Source organism: Entelurus aequoreus, linkage group LG03, assembly GCF_033978785.1.
Source record: "Entelurus aequoreus isolate RoL-2023_Sb linkage group LG03, RoL_Eaeq_v1.1, whole genome shotgun sequence".
Taxonomy (NCBI): Eukaryota; Metazoa; Chordata; class Actinopteri; order Syngnathiformes; family Syngnathidae; genus Entelurus; species Entelurus aequoreus.
In genome coordinates, this window is record NC_084733.1 from 23,181,421 (window position 1) to 23,202,732 (window position 21,312).

The 21,312-nt window shown below is 40.2% G+C and overlaps 2 protein-coding genes across 7 annotated transcripts in view; one reads left to right on the plus strand and one right to left on the minus strand.

Annotated features, from left to right (window-relative positions):
- Positions 1–1,156: 1,156 nt before the first annotated feature.
- Positions 1,157–20,734, minus strand: ptafr (platelet-activating factor receptor). 3 transcript variants are annotated; one of them, XM_062041478.1, is made up of 3 exons: positions 19,936–20,734; positions 4,951–5,028; positions 1,157–2,669 (listed from the first exon to the last, which is right to left on the minus strand). In XM_062041478.1, exons 2-3 carry the CDS (start codon positions 4,963–4,965, stop codon positions 1,500–1,502), a joined length of 1,185 nt encoding a protein of 394 aa, XP_061897462.1. In that variant the 5' UTR covers positions 4,966–5,028; positions 19,936–20,734; the 3' UTR covers positions 1,157–1,499. The 3 variants fall into 3 exon arrangements, with proteins under 3 accessions (XP_061897462.1, XP_061897461.1, XP_061897463.1); XM_062041477.1 differs by lacking the exon at positions 19,936–20,734 and adding an exon at positions 5,410–5,433; XM_062041479.1 differs by lacking the exon at positions 19,936–20,734 and adding an exon at positions 5,120–5,165.
- luzp1 (leucine zipper protein 1) overlaps positions 20,041–21,312 on the plus strand; it is a 92,316-nt gene continuing 91,044 nt past the window's right edge. For 3 of the 4 annotated variants that reach the window (XM_062041473.1, XM_062041471.1, XM_062041476.1), the window contains exon 1: positions 20,041–20,359. The gene's annotated coding sequence lies outside the window, so the exon portion shown is untranslated. Of the gene's footprint in view, positions 20,360–20,424; positions 20,559–21,312 lie in introns of those variants that run through there. The other variant, XM_062041472.1, reaches the window with a different exon arrangement.

Sequence of the window (21,312 nt, forward strand, 5' to 3'; positions counted from 1 at the left end):
TTTCTGGCCATTTTGAGCGTTTAATTGACCCCACAAATGTGATGCTCCAGAAACTCAATCTGCTCAAAGGAAGGTCAGTTTTGTAGCTTCTGTAACGAGCTAAACTGTTTTCAGATGTGTGAACATGATTGCACAAGGGTTTTCTAATCATCAATTAGCCTTCTGAGCCAATGAGCAAACACATTGTACCATTAGAACACTGGAGTGATAGTTTCTGGAAATGGTCCTCTATTCACCTATGTAGATATTGCACCAAAAACCAGACATTTGCAGCTAGAATAGTCATTTACCACATTAGCAATGTATAGAGTGTATTTCTTTAAAGTTAAGACTAGTTTAAAGTTATCTTTATTGAAAAGTACAGTGATTTTCCTTTAAAAATAAGGACATTTCAATGTGACTCCAAACTTTTGAACGGTAGTGTATATAGAGAGAGAAGGGGTGTCAAACTCAATCGCACAAGAAGTTCAAAACCCACCTTAGATCTCAGGCAAAACAGGATTAATTGCTCCCTTACCATTCTGCAGTTTTTAAAACATGTTTGTTGGTCCCTGCATTGGTATTTTCCAACAGTCTGAGTGTCCGATTTTATGGTCTTATTGTTCTTTTTAATAAAGTGATTGTTGATCGACAACCTCCTTGTCATCCTTTCAGTATTCTGGCAAAAACTACAGTAATTACATGCACTCAAAAGTCCTGGAGATTTGTAACTTCTTGTCAGCAGACATGGACCATTTCCGGGAGTCTTCCACAGAAAATTAGGCAGGTCTGAGCACATGTCTCAGCTTGCCTTGTTGTCATTACTATTATCACTTTTGACTGTGTTATCATGCATCTTTATTTTGTACAGACTGTGTTTAATCGTTAAAGTGGTGTCGTTTTTAGTTTTGTACAATTAAATTATTGCTACTTTTGATTGTAATCTGACACCCTTTGCAAGGATGATTGGTGGAATTGATACCACTGAGGCCTCTGATGCCGATTATAATATAATAGGTGTATGTCTGTATGAGACATACCGACCGGATGCACATTGATTTTCGAACGGTAACTCAAAGATTTTTCATAGGGGATATAAATGATGAAAAATGCCATTGACACACACTAAAAAAAATTGCCGCCATGTCAAGAGAGCTCAATAGAAAAAACACTTTTAATCAACATTACTACTTTTTTCTGGTGCTTATTTGTTCATTCTCATCAGATAACGAGTCGTCCATCAGATTGTCTCACAGACTTCTGCTTGGAAAACTTCTGCTTTTCTGTGTGTGTGATGAGTGCCTCACACAGGAAGTTGAATTCAGTCTGCGGATCCCACATTACGAAAGCGTTCTTTACAAAAGAACTTACTTTACTTATTTGATTTGGTCGAGCTCACAGTCGAACCTTAAAAAGGAAACATAGTTTTAAAGCTTTGGGAAATCGGTACAATTGTTTGTAACCTGTTCCACTTCAGTCGCAGCGTCCATGACCATGACGCCATCGCTTGGCGGTTTGAATTATTGCACTTCAGGCTGATTAGGCTCGTCTTCAAGTTTGTGGCTCTGGTGCCTGCTGTCCAAGGAGATCTGTGAGGTGACTGTGTTGGAGCAACTCTCGCCTTTTGCCAGCCTCTTCAGGTGAGCCATGATGAACCTTCGGAACTTCCTGGTGGCGAAGCAATACACCACTGGATCCAGAATGCAGTTGAGGCCCATGAGAAGCAAAGTGACTTGATGGAGGTCGTTGAGCGCCTGCACTGTCTTGGGGTGCCAATCCACGTGGCCCCATCCGTCTTGGATCTGCAGTGCTGCTAGCGTCCAGAATCCTTGGACTATGTGATGAGGCAGGAAGCACAGGACAAACACGCCAACAACCGCCATTAGCATTTGCACAGCCCTCTGTTTGACCCCTGTGGACCCTCTGGAAGATGAGAGTTTCATGTTGGACTTCCTGGATAGACCTTTTGAGGAATGGAATACGGACTGAGAAACACTTTGGGTAACCAGTGCTCGGGCAATAAGGAGGTTGCACACCACCACGAGCACAAAAACAACAAAAAACATTCCGATGATTGCAAAATGGGTAGCAGCCGTGAGTCTTTTGGACGAATCGTCTACGTTCTGGTAGCCCTCGAAACAGCGGGTGACGTTCCCATCCTGGTTGGTGCCTGGACTTGCAAGGAATGGAACAGCCATGGAGATAGTCAACAACCAGATGACAACGCACACGGCGATCCCACGGCGCCTGTGGTCCGACGACGCCGCATCCAGAGGCCGAGTGACCGCCCAGTATCGGTTGACGCTGATAGCGCCCAGGAACAAAATGGAGCAGTAGGTGTTAATAAAGAACAACGATCCGGTCAGTCGACACAGGAAGTCTTTGTAGACCCAAGTGCCTTCGCGACTGTAATACCCAATCCAGAAGGGGAGGGCACACACGAAAAGTAAATCCGCGATGGTCAAGTTGGTCATGTAGATCCGGATCTCCCCCATGGCCTTGGCTTCTCGTAGGCAGCGCAGCACAAACAGTACATAGATGTTAGCGAAGAGGCCCAGAATGAAGATGATGCTGTAGGCCACGGGGAAGAGATGATAACGAAAGGGGGAGTCCAGGAAGTTTGAGTCATTCACGGCTGTAAAGGTTGTGAGTCCTTGAGAGACTTCGGTTGTTGAAAGCCACGTGTCTGTCTGCGGATAACAAGATACACAGTAAAACGTTAATTCCTTCCAGGAGTATAACTTGATCCACTATACAACTTTTTAAGTGTTATTTTAGCATCGTTATCATCAGGTCGGCACAAAGACAAGTTACACAAAAATACTCAACGTTAAAAAAATGGTGTTCTAAACCATTTCTTTGGTCCTTTTGTCGTCATTAACATTTAGCATAGCTTTCGATTTTTCCGCATCATCACTGTTACACTTGTGAAGGAATATTATACACAAAAAAGCCAAAAACATGCAAAGAATACGCAGCAACACAACACTTTGTTACCATGTACCATGTACTAGCTAATGTTGTTGTTTTTTCCATTGTTATTGTTCCTGTTTCTGTCTGCCCTTTTAAAAACCACCACTGTACTCGCCAGTGTTGCTCTCTCTTTAACCAAGTTGCTATTTTTGTCTTTCGTCACATATCTTTTTTCTTACTGTCTGTGTTGCGGTTACTGTTATTGTCTAAGATTTTGTTGTTGCTGTTTACTTTTGTCATAGCCAATTGTTGCTCCTATTGGTACCATTTTTTTTTCCCTTCGGCCATCAGGCACATGAACAATAACTCCTAACAGTAGCTCCTTTGAATTCCTTCTAAGTCTATAACAAGATCTGATAGCTCAGTTACAGCTCAGTTACAGCTCTTGTTATTACCAAATCTGTGTTATATGTGTTTTATGTTGCACGATTGCACCAAGAAAAATTCCTAGTTTGTGAACCCGTTCTCAAACAATGGCAATAAAACTATTCTGATTCTGATTCTGACTCTGATATTTCTCTGTCTGTCCCCTCTTGAACCAAGTACGGGCTAATGATGTTGTTGCTGTTGTGGTTTCCAGTCGTTGCTCTTTTCTTTCTATCTGTTTCAGTAAATGTAGTTGTCTTTGTCATTTGTTAGCGTTGTCATTTGTTAGCATTGTAGCCTCCAATGTCAAAACTGAAAATCTGTGCCCGACCGTTGTTTCGTTTTATTGTTGTCTTTTTTTCTCTGTCTGTCCCATTTTAAGCCAAGTATTAGGAAGTATTGTTGTTAGCTTTTGCACATTTTTGTCATGTCTGTGTGATCATGTTTTGTTTTGGTTATGTTCGGTCTGGTTTTTGGACTCTTTGTGCACTCTTGTTTGTTTTGTAACCATAGCGACCCATTAGTTTCACCTGTTTTACGTGTTGGACTCATGCACCTGTTGTCAATCACCACATCACTATTTAAGCCTGTAGTTGCCAGGCAGTCAGCCTGGCGACATCGCTCCAGACACTCTCTACACACCCTTGTTATTTATGCTGATGATCCATGCTGCTCTTTTCCATGCTCGTTTCTGGTCACAGTAGGTGTTTTCGTTTTTTTGTCCATAGTTTTGCCTTTGTGCTAGTTTTTGTTTTCATAGTCAAATTTGTACCTCCGCTGTGAGCGCCTTTTGTTTGTTCCTTTTTATTGTAAATATTAAACATGTCCTTACCTTCACGTCGTGTCCAGTCAAGTCGCTTTGCACCACGGGAAAACAAACCACACCACAGTCCTCGCCTTGACAATTTTAAGCCAAATTACAGTTGTTTTTCATGATGTCTCTTCCCCTTATGTCGATGTAACGGTTACTTGTATTGTTTTGTTATTGCTGTTGTCTTTTTTTCTCTTTTTTCTGTCTGTCTGTCTGTCCCCTCTTAAACCGCACACATTTTTCCAACCTCGAGTTTCTTAATATATCAACTCAATAGCCACCAATCTATTTAACATACTGTGTGTTTATATCTGCAATAAAACATATATAAATGATGCCGTATGCCACGGGGAAGAGCTGATAATGAAAGGGGGAGTCCAAGCAGGATTCATAAACCAATAGGGAATTGAATTATATTTATATAGCACTTTTCTTTATTGACTCAAATTGAAACCCCTTATCTAAGTTACATTTAAACCAGTGTGGGTGGCATTGGGAGGAGGTGGGTAAAGTATCTTGCCCAAGGACACAACGGCATTGACTAGGATGGCGGAAGAGGGGATCGAACCTTGAACCCTGAGGTTGCTGGCACGGCCGCTTTAACAACCGACAATAAAAGTATGTTTTTTTAGTCTTGATGAATCTTTATGTTAAAAACATGAAGATATAACTTATCTTATGTGTATGCTATTGCTAATAAAGTCTGTCACCGTGATGTCGCTATCAGCAAATCAGTTCCGGCTGCCTGGTCAGCAAATGTGCGTAAGGCAAGACATAAGAAGAAGTGAAGAAAGACATTAAAAAGGAAGCAGGGGTTTTACCATAGTTTCTTGCATCTTGTGGCTTTCAACGCAGCTTGTTATTTGAATCCCCTCTTGCAGTTCAGTGACGACGCACAACTGTGAAAAAAAAGTTCAAAGCTGATAAGTACAAGTAAAAATTCTTGGAATATCTTGATAAGATTATATATCTATCCTCTAAACATCTTACATCAATAAGTAGGATACAAAATCACTTATTATGTTTAAAAAAAATGTTGTTGCTGGTTAAGGATCTAAGGGTTAATTTCTCCTTTTACAAGTTCAAACTAACTCTGATAGAAAACATAACTCTCACATGTTGTCAAAAAATAACTGTAATCATAAGGCAATTTAAGTACTCAAAGTCAAAAATCAAGTATTTATCTTATGACCTCACAAATACTGTAAGTGTAATAACCCAAAGTATATTTGCAAAAAAACAGAAGACAGTTCTAAAAACTTCCATGGCTGCTGACATACCAGGCGGTGTCTTCGTCTGTGCTTGTTTTTTGAATGTGTGGGAGTGTTGGTTGGAGTCAAAGTGAAGGCGTGCATGAAGAGGGAGGCGCAAATGTCCTCTTGGGAAATCCCACATGGTGCAACCAAAAAGAAATGACGCGCCCAAGCAGCTGAAGATTACGTGAAGAAATATGCTTTTTATTGTCAAATCACTTTGACAGATTTTATTCGAGTGGAGAAAATTTAATGTGCACGTTATTGATCATCAAATGTCTAGTATCATACAGCATGCTTTAATTGAGATGTTAAAAATCACTTAAACAAGATTCATAAACCAATAAGAGTATGTTTTTTAAGTCTTATGAATATGAATAAAAATATCTTACTACAATAAAACATTTTAATAATAAACAGTTGTATTTTGTTGCAACATTTTGGAATTCTTTGCATACCAGACTTACAGTAATCATTTCCTTATTTGGGGTCATGTGAGTCATTTTGTTAAAATGTTAATCACATATAATACTATTATAAAACACAGGCTAGTTCGATAAAGATATGTTTTAGAAAAATGAATGCAGCTGAGATAGGCTCCACCACCCCCGCCCCGACCCCAAAAGGGACAAAGGGTAGAAGATGAATGGATGGATTAATTAAAATAGTACTGATATAACACAAATATGGCCCAAATTAACACACAATACTATAACTGTGATCACTATCACATTGTTCTGTAACCTTTAATTGACTCTCACATTTATAATCAAATCACTGTCAACCTCCTGAGTGACCCGTAACCTGCATGAAAGGAATTTTAAATTAATTTCTAAACATAAACGACCTGTTTTTACATGTATTTTTAAATGTGCATACTTCAATTGTATTTGGAATTCCTAATAAATGTTATAAAATTTAATTCAAAACAAAGTTTAGCATCATATTTGTCATAAGATGTGTATTTTATAAACGCTCATCTACAGCTGGTCACTGCAGTTTGGTAACAGGCAGCAGTAATGTCTCTAAACCACTGGAGGGAAGACTAGGCCAACAAAAGTGGTCAAGGGCAAGCAGCCGTGCATAGAGAAAGGCAAAGCAACACTAAAACATTTGTCTACAGGTCTTTAGTTAATTGGTGCCACACTGTCATTCTTAGATTCGGAGAGTTTAACAAACCTCATAGACTTTATTGGTGCTATTATGGCAGGAAAACAAGGACTCTTCCAGGTGGTAACATGTGATACCCTAAAACAAGTGGCTACCATTGCTACCTTCTGACAGGATGTCCTACAGATGACCTAATGGCTAACCATCCCACTTCGGACACTATTGGACACTGAATTCTGAAGAGGAGTACCCTCCAACTGGGTTTAAAAAGAATAGAATAAAACAGAATAGAATATAATAGAACACTTTATAAACATAAGAGCATGACAAAAAATACAAGTGGTTACTCTGTTAGGTTCAGTTGAAATAACAATATAAACAATAAATAACATGTTAAAAAATAAATACATAAATAACAGTACAAACAGCAGTGCAACAGTGAAAGATATTAATATATTAATTGCCCACGTGTAAAAACTGTTTATAACTCTTTGACCAAAACCTTTTCCCATGGTGGCAGCAGGTTGAACAAGTGCTGACCAGGGTGAGAGCTGTCAGTCAGGATTTTCTTTGTTTTACAGAGGCAGTGAGCGCATGCAATGTCCTTTAGGGAGGGCAGAGGGCAGCCGATAATATTTTCTGCTGTCCTGGTCTGCAGCAGAGCAGGCAGCAAACCACACACAGTTAGGCAGTACATCAGCACCGGCTCTATGGTGGCCCGATAAAAAGATGCATGCAGTTCCTCCTCAAGTTGGTTCTCTCCGCAGGACACGAAGGAAGTGGAGTCTTTGTTGTGCCTTTTTGACCAGTAGTGTTGTGAGGGCCTCCGAGATGTAAGTTCCCAAGAACTTAAAGGAAGTTATAGTCTCCACACATGCTCCATTTACTACAAACGGAGCATGTTACTCTCTCTCTCTTCTAAATTCAATGACCATCTCCTTGGTCTTTGTGGTGTTCAGTCTAAGGTTGTTCTTGGAGCACCACCATGCCAGGGCCTGTATTTCCTCACTGCAGGCTGTTTCATCACTCCCCGTGATCAGGCCCACCACAGTGGTGTCGTCGGCACACTTGATGGTGGTGTGCGAGGGATGAATGGGACACAGTCATACGTTCATAGGGCGTACAGGAGGGGGCTCAACACGCAGCCCTGAGGGGAGCCTGTGCTGAGTGACAGGATGGAGCATCGTTGATCCACCCTAACAATCTGAGGTCAGTTGGTCAAAAAAAAAATGTATCCAGGAACAGATGGGGTGGTAGACCCAGGTAGCTCAGCTTCTCCACCAGAATGTCCGGGATTATGGTATGAACGTCGATCAGTAGTCGAGGTACCCAGAAGTTCCATATGTCCCACAGCTAAGTGGAGAGCAGTGGCGACGACGTCCTCTGTGGACCGTTTTGGCTATAGGCAAACTGGTGTGGCTCAAAGTTCCGGGGGAGGCAGGATTTGATATATTTGAGAACAAGCCTATCAAAACACTTCATAACCACAGACGTTAGTGCCATATGGTCTGTAGTCGTTTAAGTTTTTTATGGCTATCCTCTTGGAGACTGGGATGACAGTGGCTGCCTTAAGACAGGGCAGGACTTGGGCTTGTGCCAGGGATGAATTGAGTATCCCTGTCAGTCGTATTGTCAGCTGGTCTGCACTGTCCCGAAACATCTTGTCAAGTATGCCATCCGGCCTTTACACGGGTTTATAGCCTTCACTGCCCGCCTCACCTCGTTCTCTTAGAGGACAAGCAGTTGAGGACTAAAGGAGGTAGGGCATCTGGGGTATGTCCGGCCTGGATGGCTTAAAACTGGCAAAGAAATTATTGAGTTCCTCCCCTAGCGAGTGTTCCATGTTGTTTGCTGCCGATGAGTTACTTTTGTAGCTCGTCAGAAGTTGGATGCCTTGCCACACCCGCCGTGAGTCTTTGTTGTCCGGGTGCGCCTCCACTTTCCTCCAATACTCCATTTTTGCAGCCTTAATTCCTCTCCTGAGGTCACCTCCAGTCGGGCACTGTACTTATTGCATATATCTGGGGAGCATATTCTTCAAGCAGGCTTTGTTGAAGTACCCAGCCACAACAAAGGCTCCTTCTGGATGGGCCTGCATCTGCTTCTTGATAGCATTATGCAGTAGGGAGAGGGCTAAGATAATGTTCGCTTGCGGTGTCATATAAAAAGCTGTTAGAAATACAGCAAGGTCCTTTCAGTTTGTCTGAAGGCTAACAATCCCACTTCTGACACCATTTATAACAGACCTCTAAAAAGAAGTACCCTCAACTTGATTTACAACTAAGTCCAAAAATTCAAGTAAATCTCAACAGGGTTATCTCACCATGGCCGCTTGCTTCAAGTGTCCTCCCAGTTGGCTTTAAGCCTAATCATCCCACTTCTGACACTATTATCCCAGAACTCTGAAGACTAATATGCACAATGCCGATTTGAAATGAAACTAACTATGCAGTCAACTTTACTCGTATTCAGTGTCAATGGTCCTTCCAGTTTAACTGCAGGCTAACAATCCCAATTCTGACACCACCATCCCAGTACATTGGAGACGAATGTGCTCAATCCAGATTTGAAATGAAACAACCATTGCAGTCAACCTAACTCCTATCCGGTGTCAAGGGTCCTCCCAGTTTGCCTGCAGGCTAACAATCCCACTTATGACACCATTCGTCACAGAACTCTGAAGAGAAGTGATCTCCACTCAAAAACTAACTAAGTCTAACAAATCAAGTAAACCTCAACAGGGTTATCTCAAAATAGTCACTTACATCAAGTGTCTTTCCAGTTGGCCTTAAGGTGAACAATCCCACTTCTGACACCATTAGTCTAAGACCTCACAGAAGTACTAACCTAAAATAATCTTTTTATGAAGGTAGGTCGTTGTATGGACTGGACCGACAGACAGAGTTAGATCAACCAGTATGCTCTAAACTTGAACCATCTGGTTTAAATAGATATGTTAAACAACTTCGTGTAAGCTGAAGCTTAATGCTGCCAACATGCCATGAAATTCATTCTCTCACTCCGGATTCATCTTTAGCATTTAGAAATGTCATCACATTAATGAAGGCAAACCATGATGTTCCACGCTGCAGTAATTTGTCTCTCATGTTTCTAAACATTAACCCAGCTGTGCAGAGACGGCAAAAGGGATTGATGCCAGCACCATAGCAGTATTTTTACAGGCTATCTTGCCATCGCTTTAAAAGAGCTGTGCAGTCGGGAATCAGGCATTCCTTTGGGAAACAGGAAGGGAGAGATCTAAATGTTCAGAACGCTCCATATCCTGTTAACACCTTTTTACATACCCCCCCTCCTGTGACGCTACGCCTTTGGCCGACACATGAACACCTGAAAACATGAGGATGAGGTGACAAGGATGTTGGCGCTCATATCCATAATCACCTGGCACGGTGCTCCAGTGTAGACCTCTCTCAGGGAGATTTACTGCATGCCACAGACTGAGTTTAAAGGAATGTCCCCCGCGTAGTGAGAAATCGCAGACCATGGGAGGGTTGAGCTCAACAGGCTGAAACATTTGTACTTTTAAATAAGATTGGATTAGACAAGAGAATGTTTTTTTTTTGGTTTCTTTGTTGTTGTTTTTTAAAACGATCAACGCATGTTAGAAGATCTCTCTCTCTCACTCTCATGGGACTTTCTGTGGCATTCTAAATTAAACACCAAGAAACTCAGTATTTAACATTAAGCACCAATGTTGCTGACTCAAGTCCCACTCAAGATCAAAGTGTGGGAAAAGCTGATTATTTCATAATACATTTTTTTTTTTATATATATTTAATACAGAGCAGTTATTCTATATTATTGATATTCTGTGTCTGAACAACAACATTGTATGACGCAATGTTAGATTTGTATTAAAGTGTGGCAGTGATTCACCAGTTCCAGCAGATGGTGCTTAATATTATTTTACTTTTCAATATGTATTTCATACATAACAAAAAGCTGTTATTCTACTAAAATGTTCCATTTACTCTGTTTTTCTAATTTGAAATGTCATATTCTATACAGAGTTGCAACTTGATCATGACAATGTGAATTAGGGGTGACAAAGTTAACGCGTTAACGCGTTAACTATACATTTCAATAACGGCACTAATTTTTTTATCGGGCGATTAATGCGAACACTTCCTTTTTGACACTCTGGCTGGCTGAAATATTGCGTAAATTATTTTATAACATGTTCTGGTCGAGTCCTCAATTACAGAATGATTAGCAGGCTGAATAATACATTTTATTAATTCATAGAGAAGGTTAAAACATTGTCATGCAGCTATATGAAGACCATTAACTTGTACAACATGTAATGTACAGAATATCAGAAGCATTTATTTAGGTAGAAATATCACAGATTACAGCCCCGAAAATTATGTGATAAAAAATTATATCTATCTGCGATTAATCACGATTAATTTTGAGTTAATATGCAATAAATATTTTAATCTTTTGACAGCCCTAATGTGAATGTAGCAGGAATTAATACTGAGCTCATATAATATCATATATGACCATTTTTTTGGTGGGAGGGAATAAAAACATTTATCTTTACGCAAAAAAAAAACAGGACTGTTGTTGGAATTTAGATGTACTATGAGCAATTTTATCTAAATCAAAAAGGATGCTTTCTGTCAAACAACGCATGCAGAGTGGTTATCCAATAATAGAGCTGTAAGAGCTGCATGTCTTAGGATAAGTGCATGTTTCCTGACATTACAGACTGCCCCACATTTGGACTCATCTGGGTTATATGTGTTTAAATACTGGCCATAACCCGCTGTGGGAGGACCGTGAATTAAGCACAGTAATCCTCATCCTTGCTGTTAAAAGAACACAAAGTAGTAAAGCTTCATAAGCCTTGTTGCACTGTCTGTAAAACCATCCTCGATTCAAATGTTCTCGTTGCTTTATTATAACAATAGTCATAATATCATCAGGTGAGTGATGACCTCTTGACTGGACTCTTGTACCATTGACTGCATGTAATTGTGGGGATGTGCGCGGGATTATGGAGATTAGTGTGCAGCTGCAGTCATTGCAAGAAAACAAATGTGAAATACAAAAGAAGAAAAAAAAAAACCCACAAGCACATGGCAAGTGCGTGCTAGCAACAAACTCCTTTTTGGAATGCGGTGGATTTTCCTAGCTGGCGAGGGATGTTTGCAATTAGGAAGGATGTCGGCTGAATCAGGTGGCCCGTTTGCACAAGTGCCCATATGCAGTGCAAATGAGCTGGATGGCTTTCTCCTGAAAACATGTGTTGGCGCTTTACTCTGCATTGCTGTCTGCGTCGTGCATTTGCGTTTACGTCACTTGATATATTGACGCCGGGTACCCTCATGACAGAAACATGTGTGAGCTCAGGCCTATAGCTTCCCCGGGAGAGACACAACATGACAGAAGTCTGTCGCCGTATTTAGAGAGGAATTTCCATGTCTGTCTTTGCTTACACAGTGGAACCCATGAACTTGAACGCCACTGTTGTACAATTTGGAATTAAGGCAAAACGTTCCGGCGCTTAAGTTGCACAAAGCAAAAGAGTCGAATCCCGTCACATACTGTAAGACAGTGTTTTTCAACCACTGATATTGTCTGGTGTGCCGTGGGAAATTATGAAACTTCACCTAATTGGTCCAAAAAATATTTTTTGCAAATCAAAAATTATAATCTGCAAATAATGTGCCGCTGCTTAGTGTCTGTGCTGTGTAAAACTCCGCAGGGTAACCACGTAATACTCCATGTCAGTAGGTGGCAGCAGGTTTGTAAAAGTCGAAATGTGTCGGGTGAGATGAGGATGGTTTGTTGTGATCCCAATATGCAGACCACGTCGTGCAGGTAAAAATGTATGTAACGCTTAAACCAAAAATGAACAAAAGGGAAAGGAAAAGCTATGCAAAACGAAAGTAAAACTGAACTGGCTACAAAGTAAACAGAAACAGAATGCTGGACGACAGCAAAAACTTACGGCGTCCGCAAAGTACATCCGCACATGATGTGACAATCAACAATGTGCACACAAAGAAGGGTAGCGACAACTTAAATAGCCTTGCTTGCTAACATAAAGCAGGTGCAGGGAATAGCACTCAAAGGAAGACATGAAGCTGCTACAGGAAATCACCAACAAAACAGGAAGGGCCACCAAAATAATAGCGCAAGACAAGCACTAAAGCACAGGAAAACACCAACAAACTCAAAATAAGGCACGACGACCTGGTGGAGTGTCATTTTTTTGACGTTTTTTGCTGGTGGTGTGCCTCCGTATTCTTAAATGAAAAAAAACGTGCCTTGCCTCAAAAAAGGTTGAAAAACACTGCTGTAAAACATCAGCAACCAGACCTAAATTCAACAAAAAACACAGAATGCATTTTTTATAATTTTTCCCCTGACTTTTTGTGGTGATTAACTTATTTTTACACTTGAAAGGTAGTGAAAAATGTCTAAAAGGACTTGCTTCGAAAGAAGTTGCATAAAGCCTTGGAGTTGAAGAGCGTCACATACTGTAAAACCTCAGCAACCAAACCAAGTATGTAACCATGGTGACCATTTCATTCTTGCATATACTGGTGATTGTCATTGGAGGTCAACATACTGTAAACCGATCCAGTGTAAGGCGTTATTGCCTTTATCATGCTTTTATTACTTCCTCATATTTCTTGTAACAGCTTTCAGCCTGGTATGATCATACAAAACAACATCACATTCATCCTTAACTGTGAACCCAGCATTTTCCGCTAAAACAGAGTGTCCAAACGTTTTCCATCAAGGGCCGCATACAGAATAACATTACCCTTAAAACCAACACAATGGAGGTCAATCAATATATGCTAAACTATCATTGATTGATTGATTGAGAAGTTTGACATCTTAAAGAATTTAATCCATGTAATGCTTTAAAAAGGCAAATGGATGGCACAAAAAGCCAAAAGGCTTGTTTCCATTGTGGTCCATTAAATATTCATCACATTTGATACATTCAATAATAAAAGATATACAACCTGTAACATGTATATAAAAAAATTATGTTAAAAAAAAAAGATAAATTATGTACATATACACAGTATACATGTCAGGTGATTTGAAAAACAATTGTAGGGAGGCGTGGCCGACAGTCCGACAGCGAGGCAAGGCACGCCGGGGCCGACTCCAAGATGGCGGCGAGGAAGCGTGGCCGGCGGGCCAGGGGCGAGGCGGGGCGCGCCGGGATCGACGCAGTAATGAACCTCAGGTACGTGGATCGCCCGGCTGGGCACAATTGTGTAATCCCCCCTCAGTGTGTAAAAGGGCGGCAGCCGAGAACGAGGGGAGAGCAGGAGTTGGAGAGCAAACAGTAGATGCAGCGCGGAAGAGAGCGAGAGGCAGACGACGATGACGCGGCAAACTGAAAAGCGAACTGAAGAGCGAGCAGGAAGAGGAGCTGAAAAGCGACCCGAAGAGACTGAGTATTATTGAAAAATAAACAAAGTCACAACCCTGCTCGAAGTCATGTCAGTCCTTGGTGGTCCATGGAACCCTGACAGTGAGAATCTGTCACAACAATATATACAAAAAATGGAGGGGGGGGGGGTTATATACACTATGTACATGACACTGTGTACATGACTATGCACATGTTGACTCCAATCAGAACAAAACAGTCACACCTTAGCTTAAAGTTTAACCCACAAGACATTTAATTTATTCGTAATATAATTATTGACTAATATTACTATTATTCCGCCAATTTAAAACCTTAACCTAAAACCATAATGCCGGCACCTGTCTCTGCCCACTGCTTCGCTACGTCAGCGGGCCGCCATCTTACAGCAGTCAAGCCCGACCTATCAAACAGTACAAGTCAATGGGACAGCGATGTGTTTTATAAAGAAATCGCTCAAACTGTAACTGTCAAAAATTGTAGTATCTATAGATTTACAGATTTTTTTTTCTCTGTTTTATGAAATGGTGACACTGTGCATATAGTATCCTTTTGGAGCAGTTACATGATGCAGTTCTTGTAAAAAATATGAAAAATGATTTCATTTACAGAAGTTATACGGCATACAGTGATACGGTCTAGGTCTTAACAGATGGCTGCCAGAAGATGGCGGACAGCTTGACGCCGCACCAATTGGTGAGGCGTCATTTAGGTGTGCTGAAAAAAATCGATTCACGTCCAGATCACGATTTCACCTGATTTACAATTGAGTCAAAAATGTTTAATATTGATAAAATAAATAAATAAATCACATATGTATGTACAGTACATATTACTATTTGTATATATATTTTTTTTAATTAGTCAATAAAAAATAAATACATAAATATAAACATACAGTACAGGCCAAAAGTTGGGAGACACCTTCTGCTCATTCAATACGTTTTCTTTATTTTCATGACTATTTACATTGCAGATTGTCACTGAAGGCATCAAAACTATGAATGAAGACGTGGAGTTATGTACTTACCAAAAAAGGTGAAATAACTGAAAACATGTTTTATATTCTAGTTTCTTCAAAATAGCCACCCTTTGCTCTGATGACTGCTTTGCACACTCATGGCATTCTCTCGATGAGCTTCAAGCACACCTGTGAAGTGAAAACAATTCCAGGTGACTACCTCTTGAAGCTCATCGAGAGAATGCCAAGAGTGTGCGAAAAAGTAATCAGAGCAAAGAGTGGCTATTTTGAAGAAATTAGAAAATAAAAAGTGTTTTCAGTTATTTCACCTTTTTTTGTTAAGTACATAACTCCACATGTGTTCATTCATAGTTTTGATGCCTTCAGTGATAATCTACAATGTAAATAGTCATGAAAATAAAGAAAACGCATTGAATGAGAAGGTGTGTCCAAACTTCTGGCCTGTACTGTATATTGAACTCGCGGGCCACCAGTTGAATAGCCCAAATGATGAAAAAGAGAGGACCTAAAATTAAACTTTGAGGACCACCACTAATATAACTACAGACGTTGAACAAATGACTGCTGACTGCATCTGAAGTAAACAAGATACAGCAACACCATAGTTATGTATAACTCACATTATGAAAAAAAATTGCATCTGCCAAACAGGAGAGGATTTAAATATGTGCCTTGATCATGTAAAACCCCAGTGTTCTATGTTTGCTCGCAAGGTTAAAAGTCAATGCAAGGATCTTCCAATATGTCAGGGGTCGGCAACCCAAAATGTTGAAAGAGCCATATTGAACTGAAAATACGAAAAATAAAATCTGTCTGGAGCCGCAAAAAATTAAAAGCTTGTATAAGTGTTATAATGAAGACAACACATTATGTAAGTGTCTATATCAGTTATATTAGCCTACTATCAAATGATTATCTGCTCAGTTTATATTCCATCCATCCATCCATCCATCTTCTTCCGCTTATCCGAGGTCAGGTCGCGGGGGCAGCAGCCTAAGCAGGGAAGCCCAGACTTCCCTCTCCCCAGCCACTTGGTCCAGCTCCTCCCGGGGGATCCCGAGGCGTTCCCAGGCCAGCCGGGAGAGATAGTCTTCCCAACGTGTCCTGGGTCTTCCCCGTGGCCTCCTACCGGTCGGACGTGCCCGAAACACCTCCCTAGGGAGGCGTTCGGGTGGCATCCTGACCAGATGCCCGAACCACCTCATCTGGATGTGGAGGAGCAGCTGCTTTACTTTTAGCTCCTCCCGGATGACAGAGCTTCTCACCCTATCTCTAAGGGAGAGCCCCGCCAACTCCGGGTTGGGGAGGAGACCCTGCCCCAGGTGGAGGAGTTCGAGTACCTCGGAATCTTGTTCACGAGTGAGGGAAGAGTGGATCCTGAGATCGACAGGCGGATCGGTGCGGCGTCTTCAGTAATGCGGACGCTGTATCGATCCGTTGTGGTGAAGAAGGAGCTGAGCCGGAAGGCAAAGCTCTCAATTTACCGGTCGATCTACGTTCCCATCCTCACCTACGGTCATGAGCTTTGGGTCATGACCGAAAGGACAAGATCACGGGTACAAGCGGCCGAAATGAGTTTCAGTTTATATTACATAGAGATAATGTGTCATGAGACATGCACATACTGTATAAATCAAATTAAGAGGACCTAAAGGAAATTAAATGAGCTCAAATATACCTACACAAGAGGCATAATGATGCAATATGTACATACAGCTAGCCTAAATAGCATGTTAGCATGGATTAGCTTGCAGTGACCAAATATGCCTGAGTAGCACTCCAACAAGTCAATAACATCAACAAAGCTCACCTGTGTGCCTGTGTGAGACAAAAAAGGAGTGGCATAAAACACGTCTTAGAAAGCCGGAGAAAGTTGTAAATGTAAACAAACTACGGTGAGTTCAAGGACCGCCAAAATTAGTAGGATAAAATGGCGCTCGCCAAATAGTCTCTTATCACTGAAACATGTTTTATAGAAACTGTGATTTCTAACAATTAGGGAGGTGTGTGTCATGTTTGTCCTCCAACAGAAACCATAATAAAACAAAAAATATATTTTTTCCTCATCTTTTTCCATTTTCATACATTTTTGAAAAAGCTCCAGAGAGCCACGAGGCTGGTGCTAAAAAGCCGCATGCTGCTTAAGAGCCGCGAGTTGTCGACCCCCGCAATATGTGGTCCAAGTTCCTCTATACAACAGGAGCACTGTCATGTTATTAGTTTTTTGCAAAAAGAAACTCGGCGGCCGGTATGGTGTCATTTCTGGGCAAGAATTGGTCCCTTAGCTGCCAGTTATATAGTCTTGTTCTAGTGTACAGTGTATTTCCATGGTAAGACGCATAGACTGTGGGCCATTTTGGTTATCAGGTCCAATTTTCGGGGTGATTTAGGCCAGTTCCAGCTTTGTTGTTGTTGTTGTAATATGTTCAGTTCAGTTTCAGTTTATTTCGAACATGCATACGATACAATGTAATTCATCAGATATTTCCAGTTGTTTCATTACAGCACGTCCAAAAAGGAGTAGGAAGAAGCTGAGCTTATTTAATCCTTCCCCTTTTCATATCATAGCAATTTTATCCTATTTCCTTGTTCTCTGTAACATGACAGTGAACAAATAAATAATAAACAAATAATTTACCATAGTAAGTAAACAAATATTAAATACATAAATAATATTTGTCTCAATAAAAAAATTTTTTTTAAAAGGGTTCAAGATGTTCATCATAATTCTTGTTCTGTGTACTTTGTGAACACTTGTAGTTTGAAAAGTCTCTTAAACTGAATCATATTGGTGCTTTGTTTGATATCTTTGGTTAATCCATTCCATAATTTAATTCCACATACTGATATGCTTAAGGTTTTAAGTGTTGTACGAGCACACACATGTTTTAAATTAGATTTTCCTCTAAGGTTTTATTTCTCCTCTTTTGTTGAGAAGAATTGTTGTACATTCTTGGGTAGCAGGTTATAGTTTGCTTTGTACATAATTTTAGCTGTTTGCAAATGCACCAAATCGTTGAATTTCAACATTTGTGATTCAATAAATAAAGGGTTTGTATGTTCTCTATATCCAACATTATGTATTATTCTAATTGATCTTTTTTGTAACACCGTGAATGAAGCGCACATTTGTAGTTGTGTACCCATATTTATACACAATAACTCATCGTATGGTAACACTAGTGAGAAGTAAAGAATATGAAGTGATTTTTGGTCCAGAACATGTTTTGCTTTGTTCATTATTGATGTGTTTCTTGTTACTTTATGTTGTATATTTTTTACATTAGATTTCCAATTCATGTGTTACACACAAAAATGTGCCGGGGCCGGGGGGGGCGGGGTTAAGGGGGGAGGAGAATATTTATAGCTAGAATTCACTGATATTCAAGTATTTCTTATAAAATAAAATAAATACTTGACTTTCAGTGAATTCTAGCTATATATATATATATATATATATATATATATATATATATATATATATATATATATATATATATATATATATATATATATAGATATAGATATATATATAAATAAAATAAATACTTGAATTTCAGTGTTCCTTTATTTACACAGAAACACACACATAACACTCTTCTGTACTCATTGTTGTATTTGAAAGTGCAATGCTTTGCAGCCAGTAGCACAGCCTTTGAAGGAGCATAGGTATGGGCAGTGTAATATTCTGGTTTAGAGTCAATAACCAGGCGAGGTGATGAAGTTACGTCTCTTTACTTCATACTTCAGAACCGACTCCCACACTTGCCCATGACAAATTTGTGCTTTGTTTTAAAGATGTGATATTTGGATTTACACTATATGAAAAAAAATAGAAAATGAATTTTGCCTTAGCAACCTCATTATACTATTGGTTAAGTTTTATATTCATAAATGTATGTTTCTCAATACCCGACCTGTTTTTTGTGTTTAGAACTCTACATTAAAACACTCTCTACCTCTAACAACCAAAAATCTGTGAAAACGATGATGCTGTGCTCCAAATTTGGATTATTTACAGAACTTGTGTGAGCCTATGGCTTTACATTTTGTTACATATATATATATATATATATATATATATATATATATATATATATATATATATATATATATATATATATATATATATATATATATATATATATATATATATATATATATATATATATATATCTTCTTTACTTGCTTTATTGAGTTTACAAACCCCCTGGTGCTGTTTTGTACTGTTTTTGTACTGTTTCTGTACTTGTTTTGATTTTTGATTTTTTTTTTATTGTATGTAAATGTTGAATGTTATAAATAAACCGTTGGCCAACCAAAAAGTAACCACAGAACACTTTATGGTATAGTGTTCTGTGGTTACTTTTTGGTTGGCCAAGCGGACGTGACGACAGGCTGTCCTCACTCGGGTCCGCACGGACCTGGAGGGGGCATGGAAATCGGGAGAAATTCCGGAGAATGGTTGTCCAGGGAGATTTTCTGGAGAGGCACTGAAATTCGAGAGTCTCCCGGAAAATTCGGGAGGGTTGGCATGTATGCTGCTATGTAAAGGAAAGGTGGTAGGAAAATAAGCTCTGCTTCTTCCTACTCCTTTTCGAACATGTTGAATAGAGAAACTGGAAATTGTGCTGTATCATGTTGTATGCATGCATGTTCGAAATAAACTCAAACTCAAACTCTGTAGAATGTGTCGCAGGCCAATAAAAAAATTAGCTGTGGGCCGCAAATGGCACCCGGGCTGCATTTTGCACACCATTACAATAAACAGTTTATGCCATATGCAGGTTGAAAATATATCATGCACCATGTACAACATCTGCATGCAGGCTCATGTTGCTCCTAATAAAAGAAGATCTAAATGAGCTTTAAAAGAGGTTTAATCTTGCATCAGCAAAAAAAAAAAAAAAAGTTTTTCAATGCAGCTGTGTCTTTATTGTGCACCATAAAGTCGGTTTGTATCGTGCCACGACTTGCACAATCCAACATTAAGCCTGTATGAGAAGAAATATGCCACATTGGCTTGGCTCACCGGCCTGACTTGCTTCTGTGTGTGGAGGAAGGGGGCGGAGAGGCGGGACCTCGCATCCTGGGAAGGGCGTTCTCTTTGCGGTCAAAGCAGGCAGAGTCATCCCGAGGGGTGGGTCTTCCTACGGCAACAGTGGGGGAAAGGGGAGAAAAAAAAGGAAAAGCCCCCTTTTTCATTGTTGAGGACGCGGTGGAATGTGATGGTTTGATGCCGAACCGACTCTGGAAGGGGATATCCGAGAGACAGAGACTGATTTAGGGTGAAAAGGTGGAAACTCTCCCAGCTGCACGGCTTCCGAGAACGGGATGAACTTGTCTTCACCTCCCCGGCAGCAGTGAGGACAACCGGCCCGCGTTCGCTACACTCAAGCTGGGGTACTCTTTTTGTGGATTACCCTCTCCCGCTCTTCTTCGGATACATTTTGAAGGTATGGTGCCATTTTAACCGACTTGTCTACGTGTATGTAGCCGGACATGAGCCGGGGAGGCGCAAGTGTTCAACTGCGGCAAGTTTTCGCCCCAACCCTCCTCCTTCCCCTACTTCCTGCTCGCTTTCAGCCAAAATGTACTCAAACTCAGGTGTTCGAATTGATTCGACGACCAGCGAATTCCACCGATACGACAATTGTAAGTTCAAAACGTCTTCGCCGACATGTTTGTCTCATTTTAGCCATTTTATGGCAGGCTTCACGACGTCAGGTCCCTCGGTGTGAGTTGCCGCAAACATACTAAACAGTGCTCGTATAGCTTAAAACGCCAACAACGTCACATTTACATTATTCTTCTAATAAATTAAATGTGTATGTTTTTTTCAATTAAGGAAGTCAAAATAAATGTCGTTGACGTGCAATTTTGAGATAGCGACTGAAGACTTTGTACCCGGACAAAGTGTTTGTTTGGGCTTCCGCCCATTGACAAAGCCACAGAAAACAACCCTAAAACTGCTTTATTTTGTTTTTGTCTAAAAAGTTCTGGCTTAATTGTAAAAATCACAACACAACAGGAAGTAGGGGCTATCATGCCCCACCACCAGAAGGTAGTTGATTTGAGAAACATTATTTTTGCTTTAGTTTCGTTTCTAGATCTAGGTCGATTCGATGGCGATTAATCGGGCAGCCCAAGTTATCAATCGTGTTTTTTTTATTGTTTTGATTTAAAACCATGAATTGATTAACGTGGACCCCGACTTAAACAAGGTGACAAACTTATTCGGGTGTTACCATTTAGTGGTCAATTGTACGGAATATGTACTGTACTGTGCAATCTACTAATACAAGTTTCAATCAATCAAAAATGGTAATACTAACGGCCGGTAGTTTTACCGCGGTTATCATTAATACAGTATATCACTAAAACCTAAATATGGCTAAAACAAAACATG